This window comes from Capra hircus, chromosome 4, assembly GCF_001704415.2.
Source record: "Capra hircus breed San Clemente chromosome 4, ASM170441v1, whole genome shotgun sequence".
In the NCBI taxonomy this organism is placed as follows: domain Eukaryota; kingdom Metazoa; phylum Chordata; class Mammalia; order Artiodactyla; family Bovidae; genus Capra; species Capra hircus.
Window position 1 is genome coordinate 98,080,738 of NC_030811.1, and position 24,161 is coordinate 98,104,898.

The following is a 24,161-nucleotide window of genomic DNA, read 5'->3' on the forward strand; positions in this document are numbered from 1 at the left end:
GTGTTGAAATTTGTGAACAAAAGAACCGTCCTGTCCTCATTTTGCAGTGTGTGGTTTAATATAACGTATATCAGTGATTTACATAAAGGTTAAGTAGCTGAAAAAACAGTACGGGACAGTATTTTTAAGTACAGTTGCATCAACTCATTTTCCTCCTAGTCAGGAATATGCTCATCTATGTCAAGTAGATGGCTCTGGGAAGCTTGGTTAACATGACAAAAGGATAGCTATCTTGAAATTCCTTGGGAAAGGAGAGGATAGGAATGATGCTCAAGTACCTTTGATGGGTGCTCTTCAACTAGCAGCTCCTGCCTATCTAAATATTACAGATTGTCAGTTGGCATCAAGTTTTTCTTTGCCCCACAACTACTGACATAGAGAGATGAAGACTGGACATCCTTCCAGAGGTCACCACGATATGTCTCATGGAGACAGAAATGAAGCTTTGTGAAGAACTTGCATCTCATTTATCCCATCTAAATAAAACTCTTCACATTTCCTACAGCTTCATGACATTTTCCAGGGCCCAGGGGTCTGTGATTATATAGGATGTGCTCTGTGAAATCTGAGGAGAGGCCATTCACTTGACAAGGATGTGAATGGTGACCCAAAAGTGATGTGGTGTGCAACCTGGACAGCTGCATGCACTGACCTGCAGCTTTAGTGACCTCTAGGACCTGAAGCTTTTCTTTTTGTTACTGTATCCTGGCTGACTCACTCCAGCTTACATGCTTTAATGCTGAATATTCCAGTTTACATATATGACATTTCTCCAAACGTGGATGAATCATTGCTGTCCTTGGAATTTATTCATTTTCAGAATAAAAAATGCATGAGAACAAGATTAAATCAAAATATATATCCATCTCTGAGTGCTATTATAAATTTTGTAGTTTATTATTTTCTCCTCATTCCAATTTTTACTGGCTAATCCAGTTATGAGTATTAGGGAAAATCCTGAGAATGTGCATGTGTGTGTCCTTTCATGTAGTGCAGAAAAACTTTAGAGTATAGAAAGAATAAAGCTTGAAGCTTATTTTTCTGGGCTACTGTTCTTTTTGATACCCCAAGCAGAGATTATTCGCACATCTGTTGATTTTTTTTTCACATTGCACACATTTGCACCTTTTTTTTAATGTTGACTGAATCACTTAATTGTAGAAGAACATTCATTTTAATGTAAATCTTACAGTATTACATGAGTGAATGTATGAAAATAGCTTGGAATAGTTTAAATTGGGCAGAATTCAGCTTTGATCATAATGTGCCTCTTCAGCATTAAAATAAACTTGCAACATATGCTGAAAAACATGTGTAATAAGTAAGTGCCTCTTGCATGGTGACTTCTTTGGAAAAAATAAATCATCATTTAATAGAATTCAAAATTCATAAAATAATTCTAACACTTAACCACGTGAAGATATGATTAGCATCTTATACTGACAAATAAGTATCTATTTCTAATTTAAAGAAAGAATTTTTTAATTTTAAAAATCTTATCGAATTATAATCAGTTTTGGAAATATTTGAAACAAAACATTTAGTTGGCAGTTATATAATACTTTATTGTATTGTTATAGACATATTCCTAATTTATTTTTGTGGTTTAAAATATATCAAAGAATGTGGTCATCAATTTCAGTTTTTAAAAGTAAAAACAGTGACGTGGTCAGTAAAAATAATGAAGTTATCAATATTTTTGAGTCGTGATAAAGGTTAAGAAGAATTAATAATGACAAACTAGTTACCAAAAACAAAATAGCTAGATAACAACTGTTTTTGCCTTTGAAAATGACCTTGATTTATTAATTAATGACAGTTTTCCGAAGAGTCCAAAGAATCGTTCTATCAGACTCCTTGGGATGCAAGGAGGAATTTTCATACCCTGAGAAGAACCCTAGACACCCTAATTTGTCTTCTGTGACTTCTCCATCTGCAAAATTGTATCAGTAAGAAATCTTCCATTGCAGATTTTAAAATTCCATCTAACCATGGCTTAAGGCTAGTCCTTAAGTACTATAAGTGTATTAAATCATGAAAAAATGTGGGAAACTAAACAGAGGCATATAAGTGTAAGAAATTACCACTACATAAAAGATAATCTTGTAAAGGACAGGGAAGCCTGGTGTGCTGCACTTCATGGGGTCGCAGAGAGTCGGAAACAACTTAGCCACTAAACAACAACAAAAGCTAATCTATCAGTATTTATCTGTAATCAAAAAGAATACATCGTTTGTCCCTTCAAGATTGTTTCTCTAAAATCAGGAGCCTCTTTGTTCCCCAGCTAGCACTCGTTATAAAACAGATTGAAAAATGAGCCTGTCTTTCTTTTGGAGACTCTTATAGAGAAGTATCAGAAAGCTTGAAGTGTACTTAATACAATACATTATTACTAATTCAACATATGCTTATTGATTGTCTGCTCTGTGCCAAGTTGTGCATTTGAGGATCTAAAAACAAACTCCAGAGCAACACAGTGTACGATTCTCAGTCTTAAACGTTTTAAGTTAATGTGGCGCTAGTGTTCATATCTACAGATTCGTTTTCTTCAGGCAGTCTTCTCTGGAGTTTTAGAGTGCTCTGCATGAATGCCTTCACAGAGACTGGTGATATCAGCTTGAGTGGGTGCTAAGTCACTTTAGTTATGTCTGACTCTTTGTGACCCTATGAACTGTAGCCCACCAGGCTCCTCTGTCCATGGGATTCTCCAGGCAAGAATACTGGAGTGGGTCACCATGCCCTCCTCCAGGGATTGTCCCCACCCAAAGATTGAACCCTCATCTCTCACGTCTCCTGCATGGGCAGGCAGGTTCTTTACCAACAGCGCCACCAGGGAAGCCCATGATATCAGCATATCCTAAACCAAATTCACCATGTTTTCGGCTTTTCTGTTGACTTTCCCCATCTTGGTTGTTGGCATTGCCATCGGCTGGCCTCACAAGCATGAACCTGGGCATCACTGTGTCTTCCAACACACCCCGCCTCCCAGTTCACAGAAGGTCACTTCTGCTTCCTGTGCGGTTTCCCTTCCATGCTCGTGGCCGTGGCCTTACTATAACTCCTTGTCATCCTTACCCAGGGTTCTTCAGCAGTGTTCCAGTTGCCCTCTCTGCTGCTTACCTCGTTTCTTTACAATACATCTTCCACATCACTCCCTAACTGTTACTTTTAAATTTAAATGTATTCACTTTTCAGCTTAGAAATCTTAACTGCTGCTGCTAAGACCCCACAGACGGCAGCCCACCAGGCTCCCCCATCCCTGGGATTCTCCAGGCAAGAACACTGCAGTGGGTTGCCATTTCCTTCTCCAGTGTGTGAAAGTGAAAAGTGAATGTGAAGTTGTTCAGTCGTCTCCGACTCAGCAACCCCATGGACTGAAGCCTACCAGGCTCCTCTATCCATGGGATTTTCCAGGCAAGAGTACTGGAGTGGGGTGCCATTGCCTCCAGTCAAATGCAGGGAAAAACCCACGCTTCCAATCAAGGTTTATAAGGCCCTTCATGAGTGAGGCTTCACTACCTCACTCCTCATAACTTTTCCCTGTGCTTCTTATAACCCAGGAAAAATGGAGACTTTTATAATTCAATGAACATACCATGTCATTTTAAATGTCATTTTGTTTCTATACACTTTTCTTATCCTGGAAGAGCTTCACTTAACCCAACATCAGAAAACTAAAATTTATCATCATCATCATCACTCCAGCAAGACTTACCCTAAACTTCTCCTGTCTGACTCTCCCCACCCCCAGGTACCATCCATGGAATTAAACACTCAACACTGTTTTCAATGTATTCTTAGAATATGTGTCTGCGTGTGTGCTAAGTCATTTCTGCTGTGTCCGATTCTTTGCAACACCATGGACTCTAGCCCTCCAGGCTCCTCTGCCCATGGGATTTTCCAGGCAAGCATACTGGAGTCGGTTGCCATGCCCTCCTCGAGGGAATCTTCCCAACCCAAGGATCAAACCCACATCTCTTAAATCTCCTGCATTGGCAGGTGGTATTTTTACCACTAGTGCTTCCTGGGAATCCTGAATATGTGTCTACTGTAGCATTATTTATGCTGCATTATAATTTTTCTTTACTCTTTTTATCCTTTCTCGTAAGAATACTGACCTCTTTGAAGTCAGGAACTGTAACAGCTTTCGCATCAGTCTCAGTCACTTTCCGCAGCGCCGGGCACATATTGACCTACTGAGCATCTGCTTGGCGCTCAGTATCACTTTGTTGTATGAAATGAATGGATAAAGGAACACATGAATGTTAATTATTCTGAAACAATATATATGATTTAACAAAATAGAGATGACATTTAAATCAGGGAAATAAAAATTCTTGCCAAAATTCCTAATCAAGATGGAATAAAATTAGATCATCAGAAATTCATAATACCCATGTAAACGTTGGGATTACTTTTATGAGTAGTGTGGAGGGGGGGGAATCAGAATTGGACTAAAATGTTAATAACAATTACATTCAACAGTTAGAGCTTTCATGTAGTCCATTAGGCAATGAGATGACCAAAGTGAAAAGTGATGTGTGTCATTTTTTTAATTGCTAGGTGTGGCACTCCATGATCCACACTATATGAATCTTCGGTGTTCTGTTTGCTGCCTCAGAGTGTGGGTTGAGTGTCAAAAGAATCATAAAGATAGAGTGTTTTTTTAGCAGTGGGTTGGTGGCATAAAAGAAAGTACAGAAAGAGGTGTTATTAAACTAAGCCTTAAAGGATTAACAGAGTCTAAGTCAGTGAGGAAAAAGCTTTGCTTAATAGTGAGGAGCAGAGTAGTAGCAATGGGACAGATTTTAGGAACCAGAAAAATACTAGTTTCAACAAGGTGTGAAAATTTGCATAGAGGAATACTGGAAATAAAATTACGGACAGCTGAATGCCAAGGTTGTTGCACTTTAAGGAACACTAAATGCAAAGAAATAGAGGAAAACATTATAATGGGAAAGATGAGGGATCTCTTCAAGAAGTTAGAGATACCAAGGGAACATTTCATGCAAAGATAGGCACAATAAAGGACAGAAATGGTATGCACCTAACAGAAGCAGAAGGTATTAAGAAGAGGTGGCAAGAATACACAGAAGAACTGTACAAAAAAGATCTTCACAATCTGGATAATCACAATGGTGTGATCACTCACCTAGAGCCAGACATCATGGAATGCAAAGTCAAGTGAGCCTTAGGAAGCATCACTACAAAGCTAGTGGAGGTGATGAAATTACAATTGAGCTATTTCAGATCCTAAAAGATGATGCTGTGAAAGTGCTGCATTCAATATGACAACAAATTTGGAAAACTCAGCAGTGGCGAAAGGCCTGGAAAAGATCAGTTTTCATTCCAATCCCCAAAAAAGGCAATGCCAAAGAATGTTCAAACTGCCGCACAATTGCCCTCATCTCACATGCTAGCAAAGGAATCCTCAAAATTCTCCAAACTAGGCTTCAACAATACGTGAACTGAGAACTTCCAGATGCTCAAGCTGGATTTAGAAAAGATAGAGGAACGAGATATCAATTTAGCAACATCTTTTGGATAATTGAAAAAGCAAGAGAGTTCAAGAAAAATATCTATTTCTGCTTTATTGACTATGCTAAAGCTTTTGTCTGTGTGTAACACAACCAACTGTGGAAAATTCTTAAAGAGATGGGAATTCCAGACCACCTGACCTGCCTCTTGAGAAACCTGTATGCAGGTCAGGAAGCAACAGTTAGAACTGGACCTGAAACAACAGACTGGTTCCAAATAGGAAAAGGAGTACGTCAAGGCTATATATTGTCACCCTGCTTATTTAACTTATATGCAGAGTACATCATGAGAAATCCTGGGCTGGATGAAGCACAAGCTGGAATCAAGATTGCTGGGAGAAATATCAATAACCTCAGATATGCAGGTGACATCACCCTTATGGCAGAAAGTGAAGAAGAACTAAAGCGCCTCTTGATGAAAGTGCAAGAGGAGAGTGAAAAAGTTGGTTTAAAAGTCAACATTCAGAAAATTAAGATCATAGCATCTGGTCCCATCACTTCATGGGAAATAGATGGGGAAACAGTGGAAACAGTGTCAGATTTTATTTTTGGGGGCTCCAAAATCACTGCAGATGGTGATTGCAGCCATGAAATTAAAAGACGCTTACTCCTTGGAAGGAAAGTTATGAACAACCTAGACAGCATATTAAAAAGCAGAGACATTACTTTGTCAACAATGGTCCGTCTAATCAAGGCTATGGTTTTTCCAGTGGTCATGTATGGATGTGAAAGTTGGACTATAAAGAAAGCTGAGCACCAAAGAATTGATGCTTTTGAACTGTGGCGTTGGAGAAAACTCTTGAGAGTCCCTTGGACTGCAAGGAGATCCAACCAGTCCATGCTAAAGGAAATCAGTCCTGAATATTCATTGGAAGGACTGAAGCTGAAACTCCAATACTTTGGCTACCTGAGGTGAAGAACTGACTCATTGAAAAAGACCCTGATGCTGGGAAAGATTGAAGGCAAGAGGAGAAGGGGACCACAGAGAATGAGGTGATTGGATGGCATCATGGATTCAATGGACATGAATTTGAGTAAACTCTGGGAATTGGTGATGGACAGGAAAGTCTGGCATGCTGCAGTCCATGTGGTCACAAAGAGTTGGACATGACCGAGTGACTGAATTGAACTGAATCATTAAACGTGTCAGAGAAAGAGAATGATACATCTCAAGTACACTGAGCAGGGTGAATTTTACAATGGTAAGAACTGTAAGTCATGACACTCAGGTGCCCTTCAGTTTGCAAGTGAGAGAAATCCAATTCAACTGACTAGATAAAACAAGGCCACTTTTATTATAAACATCTAAAATGATTTTGAAAGATACAACATTTATACATTTGATCATGTAGCTAAAAAAAGAAGTCAATGACAAATTTCAGGAATAGCTGAGTCTAAGTGCACAGACAATTTATTAACCAGAATGGCTCCTCCCATGCAGTGGCAAGTTGCCCTGTAGAAGCTTCAGACATGTTCATTTGGGGACTTATATTACAATGTGAAATTCCACTGTCCAAAGATTGTATCCGGTCTGTTTATGTCTTGCTCACCACTGTACCCTTAACACCTAGCTTAGCAACTGATACATAAAATTTTAATCTTTCTTTGATTTTTTTCTGTTTTAACATTTTTGTTTCTGTTATTCATGATATTATAATAAGCATGTGGTTAATAAGAAATGTCCTATTTTCCAGTAGTCTTCCCAGAGATCTAAGATATTGTATACTTGCATCACTAATATTTTTATTTCAAAAATCATAAAGAATAGCAGTGCAATTATTGTATTAATTTAATGATCTAAGAAAGATCTTCATTACAATGGGCTACTTATAGCCTACTTATGGTTCAGCTTTGTTCTACCTACCAGTTCAATCCCACTGAACATTTGGTTCTGGTATGTCTTGCACCAGGAACTCCTGGGCATCATCTTTTCATCCCCATTCTTCACGGAAATAACATGAAAACTGGGCTTTATTTCTGCCCCTGGGTTTACAGTGAGCCCACTCCTATCCCAAGAAGACTGCAAACTGCTGACGTAGTTTCTTTCCTGTCTTTGACTCTAAGGTGGAAATACTCTTTGCCTCGCCTTGTGGAAACCAGAGTTCAGGGCACTGACATTAGTGTTGTGGGTAATAAAGTCTTGGATCTCTTGACTGCAGAAGTGCATATCTTCTGCCAGACTCCCTCAGATCATGGCAAGTTATCATGGTAGCTTTCAAGAAAGGTAAAATCTTAGATACTTCCTTTCTTGCTCATGATGTACATTCTCTGGTGTAAACTTCTCCTCTCACCTAGGTTCTTTCTAGACACCTGCTCTTTAATTTTTCCTTCTTACTCTCATTCCTGGGCTTCAACAATTTCTTCTTATTGATGATACTTGCAGAACAGTCTTTTCACTTGCAATTTATAGTAACTTTCCATTCTGAACATGCTAGTTTTATTGAATCCTTTACTAAGATAAAAAAAAAGGAAAGAACTGAATATCTGAGTACAGTTTTAAGATGCTACCAAATAATTCAATTATTTGACCTCACACTTCCAGCCCAAAGGTATGGATTTATCAGTCCAAAATTAGGCCCTCGGCTCATTTCCCCTGCATGCGCTGTTTTATTTCATGCCTGATGACCTTAGTTTGTTGGCCTACATCAGGGAAAAGTTGCAGTTCCTTCCATAGCATTTGTTCGGTAACGTGCACCTTTGCCCCGGGTAGACGTATACCAGCCATGCTCGTCCAACAGAAACCACTAGTAGGTATCCTTTAAAATGCGCATCTCAGCTATACAAACACTATTTGAGGGGTAGACATTTCTAATAATATTTTCCCAATGAAATTGATACTCATTCTGCATTTTTACCCAACTAAGAGAAAAAAAAAAAAAAGAATAGGAACTTTCTGCACAGGAGCTTTAACCTTTCTGGTAGAAGTGGCGATCAGTCCAAACACATTAAAATTCTATTTTCCCTTCCAAGTGTTTGCTGCAGATGACCCCCACTGATCTTAAATATATTTCTGTATCTGTAACTGAATAGAGGTTTTCCGTACAGCATGTTCTAATGGCACTCTGGCCTTTAGCCAACAAGGCACTGAATAAGGCTATTTTTAAAATACAGAAACTGGGAACAGCTGCAGCAATCAAATTTGATAAAAACAGAGAGGAACTTTGCTATTTTTTTTACGGTTTGTCCAAGTTTAGACTTCTTTCATAGAACTGCTTTTGTTCAGCTGTATGAAGGGCTACAAGACCAATACAGTAAAGCCTTTTTAAGTAAATAACTTTTCAAAGAATGATACTAAATAGAATAAATTTTCTCTGTGTGGAGGGTATCAATGTGGTAGTACTTTAAACTTTTTTTTTAAGGGTATATCTCTTATATGAGGGGGTAGGAGAAGAATGAGTTATGTTAGTAAAGTTTGTGCTACCAAAGAGGTTTTGGTTTCCCCCACACCCAAAGGCAGTCCTTGAAAGGGGAGATAAAGTCCTGAGTTTCTTAGCATTGGAGATCTGAAAGTTTGCATTTGAACTTCTATTGTGTTTTCAAGTGTTTTTAAGGGTGAACATACTTTGAATGTTCCATTTCTACTTTTCCCACTACTATTAGTCATGAATGTTGCTGTATTTCCTGAAAGATGAATTAGTATCAGTGTGGATCTTTTCTAAAGTTAAAATGACATGCTTTTTAATATGTAAAGAAAAACTTTTTCACAGAGACCTTTTGTACTTATTTGAGTCCCTCAACATGTCTACATACAAGGGCTTATTCTTTAATGTTTTAAAAAATTCAAGCTCTTTGGAAGCTTGTCAGTACATGATTAATAAGTGTCATGAGTTGAACAGACACTGCAAAGCTCCTACACAGTAGTAGGTTACAGGTTCTCGCTTCTAAGTGATCACATGTATGTAATGGATTTCTCTGCTAACTTCCTAATTGACATGACAAAGGATATTGTATTTCTTATAAGTATTTACAAATGGGATTAATTTAAAAATCTCATCCAAATAAAACTACTTATGTCAACATTAATTCAATTTAGTAATCCAGAATGTAATTTAATTCTTCTTCTGTGGCCAGAAAGCCATGAAACAAAATTATCTTACTGCATAAGGAAAAAAAACAAGGAGGATAGATAGAAAACAGAAGAATTCAGGTGTATTTTAATCTATACTAACTTGTTAACAGGTAGCATATTAGATACATTACCCCATTGTCTGTAGTTTATCATAAGCCAAATGAAACAGTGTCTTCTCTGACTTGAATGAATCAAGAAGTGTTCCTCTTTAAATGGTGAGGCAATGGTGATTTAAGTGTGTTGTTTCTCAGTGCTTGAGGCTGTCACAGTTCTTGTCTCAGTCCTGTTCCTGTGTCCTGTCCTTGGTTGTTTGGGGCGAGTGGTGGTCCTTGCCCCTGCATAACAGTAAAACTCCTTAAACGCACTCTATGTGACCCCATGGACTGAAGCGCACCAGGCTTCCCTGTCTTTTCCTATCTCCTGGAGCTTGCTCAAACTCATGTCCGTTGAGTCAGTAACACCACCCAACCATCTCATCGTCTGTCACCCCCTTCTCCTCCTGCTCTCAATCTTTCCCAGCATCAGGACCTTTTCCAATCAGTCCATTCTTCACATCAGGTGACCAAAGTATTAGAGCTTCAGTTTCAGCAACAGTCCTTCCAATGAATATGTAGGGTTGGTTTCCTTTAGGATTGACTGGTTTGATCTTCTTTCAGTCCAAGGGACTCTCAAGAGTCTTCTCCAGAACCATAGTTCAAAAGCATCAGTTCTTCAGTGCTCTGGGCTTTATGGTCCGGCTCTCACATCTGTGCATGTCTACTGAAAAAAACATAATTTTGACTATACAGACCTTTTTTGGCAAAGTGATTTCAGGATATAATCCTATATCTTAACCACTACCAAAAAGTTCCAAAGAAGATTACTTGGATTTAATTCTGATTAGTCCTGTAGCCTCTTTTCAGAAAACAAACTGCCAGTAGAGTAAGATTTACTTCTGACCAGCAGTACTTTTATGCAAATAGCCTCAGAAAGCTCAGTAACCCCAATGTATTACTCTTGCTAGGCATATAATATTTATATGTAACCAGGAATAATTGGATATCAAAGCCAGCTCTGTTAGACAGGATAATTTTTAGTGTAAATCACTATTCCTCACAATTATATTTGGTCTGTATTTTAATTTGCAAGTGAGTTCCAATGTATTACCATGTTTGTATTTCACATTTCATTAAAACTAAAATAAGGAGACTGTTGGACTATACTATTACATTCTATAATATATTTCAAGAAAATAGCTCATTTTCCTAGTGCTTCTGGAAATTGAATATTAAGATCACATCATGCTCATGCTCAGTTGCTTCAGCCTTGTCTGACTCTTTGCAACCCCATGGCCTGTAGACCATTAGGCTCCTCTGTCCATGGGATTTCCCAGGAAAGAATACTGGAGTGGGCTGCCATTTCCTTCTCCAGGGCATCTTCCCAACCCAGGGATCAAACCCGTGTCTCCTGCATTGCAGGCAGATTCTTTACCTCTGGGCCACCAGGGAAGGCCAAATATCACATAGTGAAAGTGAAGTTGCTCAGTCGTGTCCGACTCTTTGCGACCCCGTGGACTATAGCCCATCAGGTTCCTCCGTCCATGGCATTCTCCAGGCAAGAATACTGGAGTGGGTTGCCATTTCCTTCTCCAGGGAAATCTTCCCGACCCAGGGATCGAACCCAGGTCTTCTGCATTGCGGGCAGACACTTTAACCACTGAGCCACAATAAGATCACCACTGCCCTCTCTTAAGTTGGATTTTAAATTGTTTTTTAATTATTGGAACTACTTATTTCTTAGAAGGTAAGGGTTGGTGATCTTCCTGGTCACTTTAGCCTCTTAGATAGATTCGGTTGCTCAGTTGTGTCCCATTCTTTGCAACTTCTTGGACTATAGCCTTCAATGCTTCTCTGTCCATGGAATTCTCCAGGCAAGAATACTGGAGTGTGTTGCCATTCCCTTCTTCAGGGGATCTTCCTGACCCAGGGATCGAACCTGGGTCTCCAGCACTGCAGGCAGATTCTTTACCATCTGAGCCACTAGGGAAGCCTTTAGCCCCTTAGCAGGCTTCAGTGTTGGAATTCAGGATGCCCCCCCAGAAGTTATTCAGACTTTGCTGACATCAGCCCTCATTCATGTGCACTTGCCTTGTTTGGCGATGGCACTAATGCGAGGAGACACGTAAAGTAGTTTGGTTTATGAAAGAGGGCGCGGGAAGCATGATGTTGTGAAAACAGCCCCTCACACCCTAATGGCTCATTCACACAGAAAACAAGCATCAGCCTTCAGTCCCTCCTCAAAGCTTAACAGGAACAAACCGACTCAAGACCCCAGAAGCAGCAGTGTTCAGAATCACTGCTAGCTTGTACTCCTAAACCCTACGCCTACATTTACTGATAATACTCATTGCCAGTCATAGCAACAGCTTTCTGTGGGGAGTCTTTAAGCTGGCTCTCTATGGCCTTGTGTATGAAATGTCCATGATTTCTGGGGTTGTGTGTCCTCAGGTGAAAGTCCTCTTTCAAGTGTGCCATAATAAAGAGATTGCCAGCCCTGGACCACTTTGATCACAGTAGGGCAGTTGTTGACAGTATGCCAGACTACTATGATTCTTGTGTGTGTGGGTTTTTTTTTTTTTTTTGGATCCATTTAGGGAAGTTCAGAATGTTAGAATGAAAATACATGAAGTTATAGTCAGCTCTAGCTGGTTGTTTTTTTTAAAAAAAACAGATGGCTTTAAAAGAGATGATCAAATCTATTCTTTAAAAGTCATTTTTAAAGTCAGGCATGTGATTCTGCTGTGTGTGTGTGTGTGTGTGTGTGTGTGTGTGTGTGTGTGTGTGTGTTTCTGTATATACCTTAACTCCTTATTTTTCAGATTTAATCAAAGAATGGGATACTTCACACTGCTAGATTTTCCAAGTAACTCTCCTTAATCCTTTATGTACAACACTTTAACCTTTTTCATTTTTATATTCTAACCACATTGGATAGAAATTCTTTCAAAAAGTGTTCTGCATGTCTTAGACTTCTTATCAAAATTCTTCTAAGTATAATTCATTTGCATGACCTGGAGTAGTCATAGTGAATGAGAGTTTTATACTACATTATAATTTGGTGACAACATCTGACTGATTCAGTGGTATGATTATTAATGGCACTGTTTAGGATATCATATATTTCTTTGTTGTATTTTTGTCTTTCAGTCACTGATAACATTTAATCGGTTAGTTCTTAACTGTTTTCGATATGTCCAATTACATGGATTTTGGAGTGAAGCAACCTAGTTGGAAAACCATACTATCAACTGTGTGTAAAGACTTGAATAGATAACACAGTTTCCTCCTCCTCCTCAAACAAAAAAAAAAAAAAAGAAGAATACTGGCCTTAAGGTATTGTTGGAAGTCTTAACTGGAAAAATGCCTATAAATCTCTTATCAGAAAGTCTTCTCATAGTAGGTGTACCATATACATTATATATATATATATATATATATATATATATATATATATAATCTCTATTTCCTTGACAGACTTATAACTGTATAGTATGTTCCATGAGATGCTAGAAGATTGCTTTAAAGATACTTTTAAAAGGTCAGTTTTCATTCCAATCCCAAAGAAAGGCAGTGCCAAAGAATATTTAAACTACTGCACAATTGCACTCATCTCACATGCTATCAAAGTAATGTCCAAATTTCTCCAAGCTAGGCTTCAATAGTATGTGAACTGAGAACTTTCAGATGTTCAATCTGGATTTAGAAAAGGCAGAGGAACCAGAGATCAAATTGCCAACATCCAGTGGATCATATAAAAAAGCAAGAGAGTTCCAGAAAAGCATCTACTTCTGCTTTATTAACTATGCCAAAGCCTTTGACTGTGTGGATCACAAAAAGCTGTGGAAAATTCTGAAAGAGATGGGAATACCAGACCACCTTACCTGCCTCCTGAGAAATCTGTATGCAGGTCAAGAAGCAACAGTTAGAAGGGAACAACAACAGTTAGAACATGGAACAAAGACTGGTTCCAAATTGGGAAAGGAGTATGTCAAGGCTGTATATTGTCACCCTGCTTATTTAACTTATATGCAGAATACATCTTGTGAAATGCCAGGCTGGATGAAGCACAAGCTGGAATCAAGATTGCCAAGAGAAATATCAATAACCTCAGATACACAGATGACACCACCCTTATGGCAGAAAGTGAAGAGGAACTAAAGAGTCTCCTGATGAAACTTAAAAAGGACAGTGAGAAAGCTGGCTTAAAACCCAACATTCAAAAAATGAAGATCATGGCTTCCAGACTCATCACTAAATAGCAAATAGATGGAGAAACAGTGGAACAGTGACAAACTTTATTTTCTTGGGCTCCAAAATCACTGCAGATGGTGACTGCAGCCATGACATTTAAAAACACTTGCTCCTTGTAAGAAAACCTATGACCAGCCTAGACAGCATATTAAAAAGTATAGAAATTACTTTGGCAACAAAGGTCTGTTAATCAAAGCTATGGTTTCTCTAGGAAAACTGGATGTGAGAGTTGAACTATAAAGAAAGGTGAGCACCAAAGAATTGATGCTTTTGAACTGTGGTGTTAGAGAAGACTCTTGAGATTCCCTTGGACTGCAAGGAGATCAAAAACAGTCAGTCATAAAGGAAATCAGTCCTGAATGTTCATTGGAAGGACTGATGCTGAAGCTGAAGCTCCAATACTTTGTCTACCTGGTGCATAGAACTGACTCATTGGAAAAGACCCTGATACTGGGAAACATTGAAGGCAAGAGAGAAGGGGACAGCAGAAGCTGATGGTTGGATGGCATCACCGACTCAATGGACAAGAATTTGACCAAGGTCTGAGAGTTGGTGATGGACAGGGAAGCCTGGCGTGCTGCAGTCCCTGGGCTTGCAAAGAGTCGGACACGACTGAGTGACTGAACTGCACTGAACTGAACTTGAAACACAGTTCATGTTAATACATTTTTGCTTTAGCTCTCTCCACTCAGCTGCTTTTCTACTTGCTTTTTCTAGTTTATGGAGGTTGGAGAAACCAGCTTTATGTTCATGAGGCATACATATAGAAATAGAGCTACCATGTGACCCTGCAATCACACTCCTGGTTATATCTCCAGAGAAAACATGGTTGAAAGGATACATGGACTCATGTTCACTGCAGCACTGTTTAAAATAGCCAACACCTGGAAGCAACCTAAATGTCCACTGACCGGAGAATGGATAAAGAAGATGTGGGGTGTGTGTGTACACACACAGATACATAAATACAATGAAATATTAGTCAGCCGTTAAAAGGAGTGAAATAATGACATTTGCACCAACATGGATGGACCTGGAGATTCTCTTACTGAGTGAAATAAGCCAGAGACAGAAAGACAAATATCATATGATACCACTTTTGTGTGGAATCTAAAAAATGATAGGAATGAACTTACTAAACAGAATGAGACTCACAGAGAATGAACTTATAATTGCTGGAGGGAAGAATAGGGAGAAGGGATAGATAGGGAGTTTGGAATGGACATGTACATACTGCTCTATTTAAAATGGATAACCAACAAAGAGAATGAATGTACAGTTGCTGGAGGCAAGAATGGGGAGAAGGGATAGATAGGGACTTTGGGATGGACATGTACTTGAAAGTGAAAGTGAAGTCGCTCAGTTGTGTCCCACTCTTTGTGACCCCATGGACTGTAGCCTATCAGGCTCCTCCATCCATGGGATTTTCCAGGCAAGAGTGCTGGAATGGATTGCCATTTCCTTCTCCAGCGGATCTTCCCGACCTAGGAATCGAACCCGGGTCTCCCTCATTGCAGGCAGACGCTTTACCATCTGAGCCACCAGGGAAGCCACTTAATTACTGCTGTGTTTAAAATGGATAACCAACAAGGACCTACTCTACATATATATATATGACTGAGTCCCTTTGCTGTCACAACATTGTTAATCAGCTGTACCCCAGAACAAAACTAAACTGTTTAAAAATAAACAAATATTTAAAAATAAATAAATAAGAGTGTTTGGGAACGCATGTAAGAATTAAAGATTTTAAAATTTAAAAAATAAAAAACTAAAAAAAAAAAAAAAAAGAGTCAATTGGCAGGGACTTCCCTGGTGGTCCAGTGATTAAGAATCTGTCTTGCCATACAGGGGACAAGGTTAGATCCCTGGTGGGGGAACTAAGATCCCACATACCACATTCCATGGAGCAACTGAGCCTGCTCACCACAAGTGAAGATCCCACGTGCCACAACTAAGACCCAGCCAAATAAATTAAAAGTAAAGAATCAATGGGTAATAGACAGACATGCTACAAAATCATCCTTGAAGCGTTCGCTTTAGTGGAGTAATTTCATATACCCCTAGGGGTTTTAAAGTTTATTCTGGATCCTCAGGCATGTTTCAAATGTTTGCTAGCTAAAACAAGCATTGCTGGAAGGCATACAGTCTTAGCACTTAGAAGGTACAACTCCATAGCTAGCCTGGTGTCACCTTGGCCAATAAGTCCTTAAGAGTTGTGAGCTAATTAGCAATTTAGGTGATGACAGAACGTCCTTTCTGAGTCACTGAGTGTACCCCCAGGACATAGCTGGCCTCTGTGCTACAGCATGCTGCTGGACACCATGCACAAAGGAGTGCGCCCTGCCCTGTCCCCCCCATCCCTCTCCCTTCAGTACACACTCTATTCAACGAAATGCCAGAATGCTACAACCCACATTCAGTCTGTGTTTGTCATGCCTCCTCTTCTGTTCCCTACATATGGCAGTCTGAAACAATTACATAATGAGATGTATTATCAGTGTGTAACTGTCAAAAATGAAGAGCCTAAGCTATGAATAAGTATTATCCATGTATTAGCTGTGCTGCTCCTGTGTTCTCAAATCTATACTGCACTACTGACCTTCAGATTTTATGTTCATACCCCCAGATTACCTGTATCTCAATATGCAGCACTAGCAATGTTCAGGAAAAGGTATACAAAGTCAAAGGCAGATTAAAGTAGAGTTTCTTACCATATTTGTGCTCTAGTCCTCTTTGCCATTCTGATAAAATCTACTGATTCTTCCTTGGAGTAATGTTTTAAAATTCATTAAAAAATATGTAGGCTTCAAAGGAAACCCATAATTTGAAGTGTTAAGATTTCAATTCAGTAATATATGTGCTTCTTTTCTAAATTTTTATTTGAGTATAGTTGATAAACAGTGGTGTGTGGCTCAGACAGTAAAGAATCTGCCTACAATGCAGGAAACCCAGATTTGATCCCTGCGTGGGGAAGATTCCCTGGAGAAAGTGAAAGGGTTAGTCAGTCAGTCATGTCCAACTCTGCGACACTGTGGACTATAGCCCACCAGCCTCTTCCGTCCATGGGATTCTCCAGGCAAGAATACTGGAGTGGGTTGCCATGCCCTCCTCCCAGGGATCTTCCTGACTCAGGAATTGAACCCATATCTCCTATGTCTCCTGCATTCAGGCAGTTTCTTTACCCGCTCAACCATCAGGGAAGCCTTCCAGCATTCTTGAAATCCCATGAACAGAGGAGTCTGGCAGGCTATAGCCCATGGGGTCGCAAAGAGTCTGACACAATCAGTTATACATATATGTGTGTGTGCGTGTGTGTGTATCCACTCTTCTTTAGATTCTTTTCCCATATTAATAAATTACTTTTAGAAATCTAACAGAGGCTTAATAATTATTAAGATGTCAAAGATTATAAAAATAGAATTTTAAATATAAATAGAATTTTTAAATATTGCAACAACTATAATGTGATATGGAAATATGTGTGATATCTATCAGTGACAAAGTCAGAGGTATTTCTACTACAACTGTGGTTTCTTGCCTAAATTTATAATTGAAAGAAGTTCTTAATTTTAATTAATGTTGGTAAAAAAGTCATATTTTTCTGCATTCAGAATCACTGCCCCTGTGTTAAGAATCTTGTTCTACTATACCCAGTTTTTGTTTTTCATGACATCTGTTCCCTCTGAACACCTTTTCTAGACTTTCTCTTTTAAAAATGGAAATACTAAATTTGGCAGCTTTCCTTGCCTCTGTTATACCCATGGAGGCATTTGGAAAGATATGTTAACTCTTTCAGAAATGTACTGTTTTTCCTCTTCAAAAGTAACATTAAATTGATCAAAAGCACCATTCTCCTTGGAATAGACACACTTCCTAGTATCAAGAGGTCAGGATTTCTCAGTACTCAGCTGGAGACTCTCACAGGTAGACCTCTCACGTGTGTCTTCAGGCCTGAAGGCTAACCAGATGCAATGAATGAGCATAATGTTGAACATTAAGCTGCTCTACTTTCTTTTGTAACAGGGTTATTTAGAAACTCCGGTATTTCACGATCAACAACAAACTGATTATAGGACACCTCACAGTATATGAGTGTGGTGAGATTCCATAGCTGAAGTTCTTTTATGAACCAGCACACACACTAAGGAATGAATGCTCGGACACTATGTCTTTCAGGCAACTGTGATGCCATTAGGATTTATAGAGGCAGTACTAAAGTGAAACCCAGGCTTCCCAGGTGACTCAGTGGGGAAGGAACCTGCCGGCAGAGCAGGAGATGCAGGACCGTGGGTTTGATCCCTGGGTCAGGAAGATTCCCTGGAGGAGAGCATGGCAACCTACTCCAGTATTCTTGCCTGGAGAATCATTCCCATGGACAGAGGAGCCTCCTGGGCTACAGTTCAGGAGGTCACAAAGAGTCCGACATGACTGAAGAGACTTAGCACGCACCATGCACTAAAGTTGAAACATCAGTGGCCAGAAATAGTTACTATTTCACTCAAGCAGTCAGGCAGAGCTTGGCACTTTGTTTCTAAAGGTCTGAATAATAAACATTGTAGGCTTTCTGGGCCACATGGTTCCTGCTGCAGCCACTCTCTTCTGCCATTATAGTGTGAAAACAGACATAGAGGAAACCTAAACTAACCAGGGTCTGCTTCCAATAAAAGCTAATTAATGAATGCTGAAGTTTGAATTTAATGTATTTTCAGCTGTCACAATGTATCAATTTTTTTCCCATTTGTCAACATGTAAAAACTGTTCTTGCAAGCCATACATAAACAGACAGTGGGCTTGATTCAGTTCATGAGCTCAAAGCAAATAGCCACATAGCAAACCAATTAAGGAGGATCTGGTTGGTTATGCCATCTCAAGGGGACCTGTGCTTAAAATAAATTTTAGCTAGAATGTGAAGTGAGGAAGTTTTTGATGTTTCTAGATGATACCACAGGTAGAAATAGAATTCAAAATTATGTAGAAATTATCTTTGTCTGAAGTCAGTGAGGACACTGCCCCCAAAGATAGTAGGTAAGAGGCAGCATTTGTATATAAAATTGTTGTGTTATGGGAGCAAATTTGTGCAGCACAAATTAGAATTTCCTTTTTTTCTGAATGCTTAATTAGAAGGAATATGCTGTTAATTTTGCACTAGTAAATATACCACTATTTCTATACAGTTCTTTGTGTTAGCAAGAACATAAAAGGTTGAATGCCTACATTTTCCAAATCTATAAGCAGAGCCTTCATTACCAGTGATTAATGGTAGAACTGATTTTCGGAGCATTTTTGCAGGGAGAAAAACAAAGACAAATTAAAAGAAAGAAAAAAAATCAGAAAGAGGGTGGTAGACAGTAGCAATATGGTGTAGATGTAGACAGTCCCTGTGATTCATGGAAAAGTTAGGGCTCACAGATTAACTCTGTCGTGAGAAAGTATTTCATTTCTTGTAGAACAGTTTCCATCCACCAGATCATTACAGAAATCAGTGTAAAATTTCACCTATTTAAGAACAAAGCAGTGGAAAATACAGAATGCTGAACACGAACTTCATTTTTGTGGTTGTTGTTGTTGTTGTTGTTGTTTTATAAATATCACCAGACACACATCTGGGGTTTTAGTGCTTGCCACAGTGCAGTTTTCTGGTTGACATATATCTAAGAAATGCGTATATTAACACCCAGGCTATAGAGCCAAGCACATTTTAGTGCCGGCTACAGCTGAAAGAATATGTTTCCATTCCTTGTCCATCTGTTCTTGGCAACATAAATTTTAACTAGAAACACAGAATAAGTTTGATGAGAAATCAGTCTAAATATGGTTTAGAACAGCAAGGTGAATGCTCTAACATACTATGACTGGTTAGCATTTGATTCAGTAGCTGGATAGTTGTGTCCACATGTGAAGAAATCTCCTGCTGCAGCTAGAGCTTAAAGTTTAAAACACAATGGTTTTTAAAAGTCAGCTCAGTTCAAAAAACGTACAGTGGATTGGTCACACATTGTGTTTTCAGAGCTTAGATAAAATGTGCCAAAGATCATGGGCCTAACAAATTTTGAGGTTTCAAAGTGCTACTTACCACACACATGAACAACACTGGAAATATATCATTCATCTCTCTGAACTTTGTGCTAAAATGGATTCACTAGTGGGAAATGAGGACTTTCTGTACAAAATGGAGTACATTCAACACACATATGCTGGTTTTGCTTCAAGTCCACGCTCAGCGATGACTAGTTATCACACAGTTAACTTGTATAATCATATCTTACCTTATACCACTCTATTCCACCCCTCCAGCTCTTTTTGCTACTGAAAACAATATTAAACAATTTATTTGCATTTGAAAACACATGGGATTACATGAAAATATCATGATAGAGAAGGACCATATATGTACACCTAAAATTTTTCCTTCAAATCAAGTGTTCGGGCATTCTGAGCCAGGTAAGTGAGTGTGCCACAGTTGTGCTCTGTAGGGTTTTACTGATAACGACTACCTCCTCTGCTACTCTGGAGAGTGAAAGTTTGCAGGTTGGAAAGGGACCTTGCAGCTCACGCAGACATCAGTGTCACTCCCTCAATAAGAAATACTTCTATCAGTTTTAAAAGTATCTGTCTTTAAAAGTATGGCTGATTTACCAAATATAACATTATGATTACACCTCAGATTTTGGCTCTGTCACTTCGTATTTATGTGAATATAAATAAATTGAGTTAACTTCTTTTTTTTTTTATTTTTTTAAATTTTAAAATCTTTAATTCTTACATGCATTCCCAAACATGAACCCCCCTCCCACCTCCGTCCCCATAACATCTCTCTGGGTCATCCCCATGCACCAGCTCCAAGCATGCTGTATCCTGCATCAGACATAGACTGGCGATTCAATTCTTACACGATAGTATACATGTTAGAATGTCATTCTCCCAAATCATCCCACCCTCTCCCTCTCCCTCTGAGTCCAAAAGTCCATTATACACATCTGTGTCTCTTTCCCTGTCTTGCATACAGGGTCGTCATTGCCATCTTCCTAAATTCCATATATATGTGTTAGTATACTGTATTGGTGTTTTTCTTTCTGGCTTACTTCACTCTGTATAATCGGCTCCAGTTTCATCCATCTCATCAGAACTGATTCAAATGAATTCTTTTTAACGGCTGAGTAATACTCCATTGTGTATATGTACCACAGCTTTCTTATCCATTCATCTGCTGATGGACATCTAGGTTGTTTCCATGTCCTAGCTATTATAAACAGTGCTGCGATGAACATTGGGGTACATGTGTCTCTTTCAATTCTGGTTTCCTCGGTGTGTATGCCCAGCAGTGGGATTGCTGGGTCATAAGGTAGTTCTATTTGCAATTTTTTAAGGAATCTCCACACTGTTCTCCATAGTGGCTGTACTAGTTTGCATTCCCACCAACAGTGTAGGAGGGTTCCCTTTTCTCCACACCCTCTCCAGCATTTATTGCTTGCAGATTTTTGGATCGCAGCCATTCTGACTGGTGTGAAGTGGTACCTCATTGTGGTTTTGATTTGCATTTCTCTAATAATGAGTGATGTTGAGCATCTTTTCATGTGTTTGTTAGCCATCCGTATGTCTTCTTTGGAGAAATGTCTATTTAGTTCTTTGGCCCATTTTTTGATTGGGTCGTTTATTTTTCTGGAATTGAGCTGCATAAGTTGTTTGTATATTTTTGAGATTAGTTGTTTGTCAGTTGCTTCATTTGCTATTATTTTCTCCCATTCAGAACTTCTCTGATTTTCAGCTTCTCCGTCTGTAAATTCTAATAATCATATTTGTCTTAAATTGGTTTTGCCAGGGGAGCAAGTGAGGTGATATGGAGCAAGTGCTTAGTCAGTGACAGGTACTTTGGAAACACTCAACAAGCAATACCTAATACTGTTAGCTTTTTTTTTTTTTACTGTCCTCTGGTTAAAAAAAAAGAAAAAGCACTGTATAATATGGTGATAATTATCAAACCTACTCTAGAATTTGGTAGCATATTCTTTGCCATCAGGAAAACATTTCTTTTTTCAAGGTCAAGAAAAATTGCACAAGTTTCCCTATGACTGTGGCATAAAGAACGTGCCTGCCAATCCAGGAGACATAAAAGAGATGTGGGTTCAATCCCTAAGTTGGAAATATCCCTTGAAGGAGGGCATGGCAACTCACTCCAGTATTGTTGCATGGAAAATCCCATGGACAGAGGAGTTTGGCAGGCTGTATAGTCCATAGGGTTGCAAAGATTTGGACACAACTGAAGCAGTTTAACCCGCACGTGGACAAGTCACTCAGTGATTTAATGCCTCGTCTTCTTATCTTTAAAATAAGAAACTTTAATTCCATGATATCTAAGATCTTTTGTCGGAGTAATTCAACAAAATCATGTTTGACAGCATGTCCTCATACTTTATTTATAATACTGAAATGTGTATTTGCTGCCAAATGTCTGATGTGGGGGGTATGGATGTTCCATATATACATGTGGAATAACGTTAAGTTTGTTGATGTTAAAGCTACTGGTATATTTTTTGGCATTATTTGGCTCAGAATCCTTTCTTCCCATTTTGTTGTAGAATAAGCTGACAGCACATCTTTTCCCACAGGGCCTCAGGATTTGCTTAAACTGAGAGTTTCAGAAGTAAGACAGACCATCTTTTTGTTACTTTTAGTATGGTATCTGAAACAGAGAAGCCTTCTTTCTCAAGAAGCTTTTATTTTTCATTTCCATAATGTCTAATGGCATGGCATTGTATGCATATGCACTGTAATTTACAAGGCTTCTGTTTCCTTTCAGATCTGAGTGATCAGCTGCTGGAGGTGGTTGGCTTGGAAGGAGCCATGGAGATGGGGCAGATATACACAGGACTGAAAAGTGCTGGGCGGCGGCTGGCTCAGTGCTCCTCTGTTGTCATCAGGTAGCCCTTTCTCTGTAATTCAGCAAGGAGGTTGACATGTGAAAAGTGAAGTGGAAGTGTTAGTCACTCAGTCATGTCTCACTCTTTGTGACCCCGTGGTCTGTAGCCTGCCAGGCTTCTCTGTGCCTGGGATTCTCCAGGCAAGAATATATAGTGGGTGGCCATTCCCATCTCCAGAGGATCTCCCTGACCCAGGGATTCAATCCCCAGTCTCCTGCATTGCAGGCGGATTCTTCACTGTCAAGCCACCGGAGATGGCATAGCTACAAATTATTTAGATTAATGTTATACAAGATTTTGATAATGATTTTGTTTCATCTGTACATTGTTATCAATGATTAATACTGATACAGTTTAAAATAATGGAAATTGACAGAATTTATAAAGATTTGATTCACTGTTACTTACCGTGTTCATTGGAATTTGATAACCTTTTGTTGAGACCATGGATACAATTCTAACATACAAATTCTACCTCCTCTAGTCTGGTACACACAGGGTTGAATCTGCAGAAGCACTGAAGTATCTAATAGGCAAACTATCCAATGAAAATGCTGTTAAGGCATCATTAACATACATTCTTTCATGAAGTCCACCATTGCTTCTATAAATTAAACAATGAATTATTATGAAGTAAAATTTTATATGTATATTGCATTTAAATCTTTTGAAAACCCTTTTCTTTTTCAAAATTATGCCAGTAAAACAAAACTCTAATATTACCCTAACATGAAACTACAGATTATAGCACAGATATAACTGATGTTATATTAACATATATGAAAGAGTTAATACTGGAAAATGTGAGATAGCAAACACCTTTCCTCCATGTTTGCAATGTGGGATTGCATGGAAACAAGGACGCTCGTTTTGCTGTTGTTCTTGTCCGGTCACACAATCATGTCTGACTCTGCCATCCCATGGACTATAGCACACCAGGCTTCCTTGTCCTTCACTATGTCCCTGAGTTTGCTCAAACTCATATCCATTGAGTCGATGATGCCATTCAACCATCTCATCCTCTGAGGCCCTTTCTCCTTTTGCCTTCTATCTTTCCCAGAATTAGGGTCTTTTCCAGTGAGTGGCTCTTCACATCTGGTGGCCAAAGTATTGGAGCTTCACCGTTTACATCAGTCCTTCTAGTGAATAGTCAGGGCTGATTTCATTTTGAATTGATTGGTTTGATCTCCTTGGAGTCCATGAGACTCTCAAGAGTCTTCTCCAATACCATATCTCAAAAGCATCGATTCTTCAGCGTTCCACTTTCTTTATGGTCCAGCTCTCATCCATACATGACTACTGGAGAAAACAAACCTTTGACTATACAGACCTTTGCTGGCAGAGT

At 39.0% G+C, this 24,161-nt stretch overlaps 1 protein-coding gene across 8 annotated transcripts in view; it reads left to right on the plus strand.

The window, feature by feature from the left end:
* DGKB (diacylglycerol kinase beta) overlaps positions 1-24,161 on the plus strand; it is an 876,578-nt gene that overhangs the window by 815,388 nt on the left and 37,029 nt on the right. For all 8 annotated transcript variants that reach the window (XM_018047359.1, XM_005678984.3, XM_005678985.3 and 5 more), the window contains one exon: positions 22,696-22,816. In XM_018047359.1, coding sequence (XP_017902848.1) covers positions 22,696-22,816 — 121 coding nt within the window. The remainder of the gene's footprint in view (positions 1-22,695; positions 22,817-24,161) is intronic.